Genomic DNA, 7227 nt, shown 5'->3' with positions numbered 1-7227 from the left:
TATGAGAAACTGCCAATCACACGCTACCTGTGTGGCATGCTGGATCATGGAGAGAAAGATTGTGGCTTTTACACGGGAAAGGAGAGGGACGACAGTGATAAACCATATGGGTTATGGTTTCATCGTGATGTTCTCGGGCCCGATTATCACAAACCCAAAGGGTGGCACTTTGGCCTGCCTTCCTTGGAAGGGTGGTTGATGCATGCGCCGATTGAGGTGGATGACGGGGAGACGGAGGCAAACGATGAGCCAGCACAAGAAGAATGTAGGCTGACATAGTAGAACCTATTAGGCATGAGAATCATGCATTAATTGCCTATGACCTCGGTAACGAAATTCATGTGGCAGATGACATCTCAGAAGAGGAAACCAAATCAGAGACATATATTCCAGATCTAAATGCTCGCCAGATTCTGTGGTTGATTTGGAAGATGATCTTGTAGGTCCAAATCTCGCCTTAATTGAACAAGACAATCCCGGAGATGATGTCATTGGCACTGGGGCCATTAATTAGGGAGACAGATTTGGGCGGTCATTGTGTACAGGCATTAACTGCCGCACCCACTTCTAGGCCTGAGCCCATTGATATCGTCAATGACGATCCGTTTAATCGCAGCCCCATAATTCGGAGGATTACAACCCAAGATAGAGTAGATGGGGGAAAGCGTCCAAGTAGGCCAGGTCCAACCCCGTGGGCCACCATGAATATGTTAAGCAAGTCGGCTTTGGTCAGGTCCAACTCAGGCATGGTCTCGGCTTTGGCAAGTATGTGTTCCACCAAAGGTTAAGGTTTTTGTCTGGCGGGTTCTCCATAATATTCTCCCAACAAGAGAATGGCTGCTCAGCAAGGGAGTCCAATGGGATTTAGTGGTTGTGTGTTGTGCAAAGCCCAGGCGAAGACATTACATCATGTTTTATTGGATTGCTCTTTCACGGCTTTAATCTGGCTAAGCAGCCCTTTGCAGACCGAATGGCGTGATCGTGATACATGAGGCCTCAATGGATGGCTAGAACATAATCTGTTAGGTGGGGAAAGCTAAAAAATTGAACTCCTCTTTATGCTGTTGTGGAATCTCTGGAATGAGCGGAATACGGTCGTATGGACGACAAAACGTCGAAGTCCATGTGAAATGGTTGATGGAGCAGTTTGGTTGTTGCATGAATTTAAGGATGACTTCTCTGAACTCGACGCTCTCGTGAGCTCTGGGGAAATGGCAAAAACCCCATTTTGGTGCGATCAAGATCAATATAGATGGAGCTCTCAATGTGCAGATTGGCGTTGGTGGTGGAGGAATTATCGCTCGAAACTCTGCGGGGTGTTTTGTGGCTACTCGTGCGTGCAAATTCAATTATGTTTCTTCTCCTAAACATGCCAAAGCTCTTACTTTACGTGAGGCCCTCCTTTTCTCCCGTGAACTTGATCCGGCCCTAAACTGATTGAAAGAGATGCACAAGGCGTGATACGGGATGTCCTAGCTGAGAAGGAGGATAGATCCCCTCTAAGTTTCTTGTTCTCAGATTGCAGATTTTTACTTTCCCAGCTAGAGGATACTTTTATTTATTTTGTCTTTAGAGAAACTAATCGAGTAGCACATCGCTTAACTCGTTTGGCTATAACCTTACCAAAAACATCATCTTGGTTTCAGGATCCCCCTGTTACTGTGTATGATGTTTTAGTGGAGGATAATATGTAATTCTATTGTTTTGCTCTCAATGAAATCGCTCCTTCTTAATAAAAATAAAATAAATAAAATAAAAAGGAAAGAAAAGGTGGGGTGGGGGGTAAGGATGGCAACGGGTCGGGTAGGGGCCGGGTATGACAATACCATCCCCATCCCCGCTCTCCATCCCCACCCCCATCCCCGTTTATTAGGTTTCGGAGAATCCCCGTCCCCGTCCCCGTCGGGGGACTATCCCCCATACCCGCTCCGAATTCCCGATTTTTTTGCATAAAAAAATATTTATCATACATTTTAACATTAAGTTTCATATTAACTTATCATTCAACACATCCAAATTAACTATAAAGTTCAACTCAACTATTTAAAATCACATCAATATGAAATTCTATAGAAAATTAAGAAGAATTAGGAGAGGGAAGTTAACTTAGGGTTAAACATAAATATTATAATTATATATTTATTTATTTAAATATAAACATATATATCGGGCTGGGTTCGGGGATGGGGACGCCAATACCATCCTCTCCCCATACCCGTCGGGGATTTTTCAAGTTCGGGGATCCCTGTACCCGATACCCATTTAGACTCGAAATTTCCCTCCGTTAGGGTCGGGGACCTGATGGGGACCCACCTCTACGGGGATTTTTGCCATCCCTAGTGGGGGGTTGGGGGTTGTGTGTTGTGATAATGAATTTTTTTCTTTTTAAAAAATCCGATTCAAAATTTTTAGTTTAACTGCCAAACACGAAATTAGACTAATATCTTTTTGGGTTATCTAACCAAACAAACAATAGCCAATGCCATTAATAGGAAGTTTAGTGATGGATGGGAGTTCCCTACCTCCCACCAGATGTATTGGTGCAACGCTCCAATGAAAACGAAACTTTAAAATTGATTGATGATATGTGAAGAACGATATTAACTGATAGGAAAATCGGTCGATAAACAAACCAAATCAGAATTCACAAGGAGTTGAGCAAGTTTTGGTGGCGTATGCATCAAATGGTCCAAAATGGCCAACTTTTGGACAACAAACAACAGCGCGAGTGTGACAGATGGCTCATCGCCCACCACCAACGTCTCTCACGTCTGCTCTGCTGGCCGCAGGGCCCAACTTGGTTTATTTAATTTTCTAAAATACAGTCATAGCCAACACTGAATTTGCATGTGCACCAAACCATTACTTTACTCTTTCGAAAACTCCACCACGTTTAGATAAGACGTGCAAGATACGTCCCAATTATTCCGTAACATATATCATTTTTTCGCTTGTTCATCTTAATTTCTTGCATACTACACTAATTCTTACATGGCAAAGTGTTCGATAAAATGCCTCAAAGAGATTCAGCTATAGTAAGCTTAATCTTGCCTCAAAAGAAAATTTTATGAATTCGACCCTTAATTTTGTGCAATAAAAAAAAATGTTAATAAATGTATGCATGCAATAATATCATCATTGATTATTTTCTGGTGAAGACTAGGCAAGTCAATAAGAAGTACTGATGGCAAGAGAAGTTAGTAGCTAGCAGTTGTGTACGTGTGTGGGCAACAATAATTATAAACAGTCGACACCAAATTGAATCCTTCAATCAATCAATATCCTTTGCTGCAAAAAGTGGTTGCCCAAATGCCCATACTCTAGGCCATCATAAATACTAATGAACCATCAAGATCAATATGAAACAAGTTTCTCATGCGTCATCCACCTCACGTTTTGAAAGCGCGTTGATTCAAAGGAAGGGTCTCTTTTGGATATTGAATTAAAGACGGCATTAATATTATTAGACTATACGGTTTATAGTTGGTCCCCTGAGGAGAGAGAGAGAGAGAGAGAGAGAGAGAGAGAGAGAGGCACCTTTCAACTTTGGGAGTGAGATAAATAGGGCTTCTAATCTAATCTGTACCCAAAAAAAAAAAAAAAAGGCTTCTAATTTCTTATCCGGCTTTTAGCTCCAGCGCAAACACATACACAGTCACACTTGGACCTGAATAAAAACGCCTAGAAATTTGTTGTATATAATTGTAGGGTAAGTTAGAACAAAAGACCTTATCTATAAATCAGAATCTTTATTATTAGATATTACCTATTTTATTTATTTTTAGCTATATCAGAGGAGCAAATGTTGCTGTCCACTTAGAGGGCTCCACCTGGATTTTTATAATTTCTTGGAGCGAGTTTCTCTAGGACACGTTGCACCAGTCCAAACCAAACAAGGCCTCTCTCTCTTCTCCCCCTACAAGCTTTTGCTTTTTCTGGCCTCTCTTGCTGTCTGCCTCCAAACGACAAAATAAGGAATGAAACAGTAAGGCTTTTTGATTGGTTGTGGGTCTTGTGACTCGCGTGAGACGAATATAGTTGGGAAACGAGAGAATTGTGGTGGCAATTTGGCGAGGGGAAGGAAGCCAAAACCCATTTTTCCCAAGACCTCAAGCATAGAAAAATTAGTCCTTTCCTGTCTTTCATTTTCTTTTTTCCCATTGGTTGGATAACAAAACAAAGACCCGCGGAGTTTCATAGATTTTGTTTTGGGATTTTTCCCCTTCTATTGATTTTTCATAGAAGGGGGCTTCAAGCTATTTAAAAAAGCTTGAGGCTTTCATTCTGCAGAAGAAGGAGCCTTCTTGGTTGTTTTTGTTTTCTGGGTTGGAGAAGAAGAAGGCTCTATTTTTGGGAGGAACAAGAAGAAGCAGCAAAAACGGATAAATGTTTTCCAGTTTGGACAAAATGATTAGATTATGGATAGCTGCACTGCAGTTTTCGGAGCTGATTGTGAGCAGTATCGTTCATATGCTATATGGGTTTTACATATTCAGCACAGCTGTGGCTGGTGATCTATCGCAGGCTTTGAATGAATTGCTCTCTAAGCCTAACATGAACATTGAGGTGAAAGAGGAGGTGGTGCCTAGAGACACATCAACCAATGAAATTCTACCTCCTATAGTTTTGGTTCATGGAATATTTGGATTTGGCAAAGGGGTATGTTGCTTTTTTTCTGAAATGGGTTCTGATTCCTTAACCAAGTAGAGCATTTTGGGTTTTCTAATCGATTTTGTTCCCTTTTTGTGTAACTGGGTTTTTCATTTCCTCTGTTTTTCAGAGATTGGGAGCTTTATCGTATTTCGCCGGGGCAGAGAAGAAAGACGAAAGGGTTCTCGTGCCTGATTTGGGATCTCTAACCAGCATTTATGATAGGTCTGTGCTCGGAGCCTCAAAGCCTTTTCCTTTGAAATTCATCCATAGCTTTTCTTTTATCCAATATTAGCTGTTTTTGTTTTGTACCCTTTGGAGCTAACAAGGTTTTATGGGGGTTTTGGGGTTTCAGGGCTCGTGAATTGTTCTATTATTTGAAGGGTGGGAGAGTCGATTATGGTGAAGAACACAGCAAGGCTTGTGGGCATTCACAGTTCGGTCGTCTTTATGAACAAGGTTCTGGCTTTCCCCATTCATTTTTATCCCTTCTGTGATAAAAATTGTTTGTGTTGTAAGCCTCATAGTCATAGCAAGTTTCTCATGGTTTGTTGTAACTGGGATGCAGGGCACTACCCTGAATGGGATGAGGATCATCCTATTCACTTTGTTGGGCATTCCGCCGGAGCACAGGTCGTTCGTGTGTTGCAGCAAATGCTTGCTGATAAGGTTAGTCCAAATTGCATCACCAAATTAATGAAGAAGCTATGAAATTGGTTTATAGACAGTAGTTTTGAATTTTGACTGAAATGTTTCCTTTTGTTTTCAGGCTTTCAAGGGGTATGAGAGCACCAATGAGAATTGGGTATTAAGCTTAACATCATTGTCGGGAGCATTCAATGGGACAACAAGAACCTACTTGGATGGGATGCAGTGAGTTTCATTTGAGCTTATTCTAGATGTTCAAAACTTTGTAGCTAAATTATTGCAAATTTTAACTGTGACGGATGCAATGCTTGATAAGACACTTGGTTGGCCAAAAGAGCAAAGTAGATAGAAACTTTTATCTGACCTCATATTTTTTGTCTCTTTGTTTTATGTCTATAATAAGCCATAATAGCATATGCAACAGAAAGTGGAAACGAAGTCACCAAAAACTTACATTACATTAACTTATATCACTCTGGGGAGGCAAACACACATCATCTTTGGAGTTTATTGTTTCATAAGCCAACCAGTCACATGCTACAAGAGTTGAATTGTGAAATTGTACTTGATATTTTCGGATTTTAAAAAAATAAACTTTTGTTATTCAACAGAAAGACTTTTGAGTGCTAAAATACTTATTGTGGTTTCCGTATGTCTCAGACCAGAAGATGGAAGAACCATGAAACCTATATGTCTGCTGCAGTTATGCCGCATAGGAGTGATCATTTATGATTGGCTTGACATTCCCTGGCTGAAGGCTTATTACAACTTTGGGTTTGATCACTTTAACATCTCATGGAAGACAGTGGGTGTTTGGGGTCTTGTTGATTGCCTGTTGGGAAACTCAGGCCCGTTCGCTTCGGATGATTGGATCCTCCCGGACCTTACAATTCAAGGGTCTTTAAGGCTCAACAGCCATCTGCATTCCTTTCCCAACACATACTACTTCAGCTATGCCACTAAGCGCACAAAGAAGATATTGGGTGTCACAGTACCGTCTAGCATATTTGGAATTCACCCCTTGCTCTTCATTAGAGTATTGCAGATGAGCCAATGGCGTCACCCACCTGATGTCTCTTCCCCATATAAAGGCTACAGGTGTGTTTTTAAGTGCATATTATGCTTTGGTTTTCTAAGCATCAGTAGTCTTACCACAATCCATATTTTGCATGTGGTTACTCAAGCCTTGTGTGAATAATGTATGTGCAGGGATGAGGATTGGCAGGACAATGATGGAGCTCTCAATACCATCTCCATGACTTACCCTCTTATACCAGTTGAACACCCGAGCCGTTTCATGAAAGATGATTCAGATTGCCACCCCTTGCAACCAGGCATCTGGTTAGTAATTCCTCTTGTTTGAGCATCCCTACCTTTTCTTCCTTGTTTCTCTGTGAGGGAAAAGATAAGTTGGAAGCTGATCGCATTGATTAATTAATGCAGGTACTACAAGATTGTGGAAGCTGATCACATATTCTTCATTGTGAATAGAGAGAGAGCAGGAGTTCAATTTGATCTGATATATGACAGCATTTTTGAACGATGCAGAAAGCATGTATTTAGAAAAACTCCACAGACTTTACCAAACGAAACTCACCATTAGTTCAGCAGCATCCCTTTACTCTCACGCAGTATACTACAACTAGAATCTAGAATCACAAAGCAAGCTATTGAATTAGCACCCGTACCCTTTCTTCCCCTTCCCTCACCTGATGTAGATGTTTTTTTCTTCTTCCTTTTTAATTTCCCACCCACCCACCCCTCCTGCCTCCCGGCTGGTACAAATTTTCTAGTTTGTTGTGTTGTGTAGTGTAGTGAGAGATGTAGGCTTTAGCTTGTTCATCAGAACTCTTTGGCATTTCCAAAGTTAGATGATAAACATGTTTTTCTGCTTTTTTTTAGTAAAAAGGAAAACCTCATCATGCGCTA

General features: G+C 41.1%; 1 protein-coding gene across 1 annotated transcript; it reads left to right on the top strand.

Annotated features, from left to right (window-relative positions):
- Positions 1-3961: 3961 nt before the first annotated feature.
- Positions 3962-7227, top strand: LOC117614550 (lipase-like). Its single transcript, XM_034343404.1, has 8 exons — positions 3962-4659; positions 4781-4875; positions 5006-5109; positions 5219-5319; positions 5420-5523; positions 5959-6396; positions 6508-6639; positions 6742-7227. Exons 1-8 carry the CDS (start codon positions 4387-4389, stop codon positions 6899-6901), a joined length of 1407 nt encoding a protein of 468 aa, XP_034199295.1. The 5' UTR covers positions 3962-4386; the 3' UTR covers positions 6902-7227.

This window comes from Prunus dulcis, chromosome 1 (genome assembly GCF_902201215.1).
Source record: "Prunus dulcis chromosome 1, ALMONDv2, whole genome shotgun sequence".
NCBI lineage: Eukaryota > Viridiplantae > Streptophyta > Magnoliopsida > Rosales > Rosaceae > Prunus > Prunus dulcis.
Note: the sequence above shows the minus strand (reverse complement) of the source record. Positions and strands in the feature narration are given on the sequence as shown.

What these genes read in the sequence shown, in the direction of transcription:
- LOC117614550 (XM_034343404.1), top strand. Translation starts at nt 4,387, where the DNA reads ATGTTTTCCAGTTTGGACAAAATGATTAGATTATGGATAGCTGCACTG. An exon ending in CTAACCAGCATTTATGATAG is followed by an intron (nt 4,876 to 5,005) that starts GTCTGTGCTCGG and finishes TTGGGGTTTCAG; the next exon opens with GGCTCGTGAATTGTTCTATT. An exon ending in ACCTACTTGGATGGGATGCA is followed by an intron (nt 5,524 to 5,958) that starts GTGAGTTTCATT and finishes CGTATGTCTCAG; the next exon opens with ACCAGAAGATGGAAGAACCA.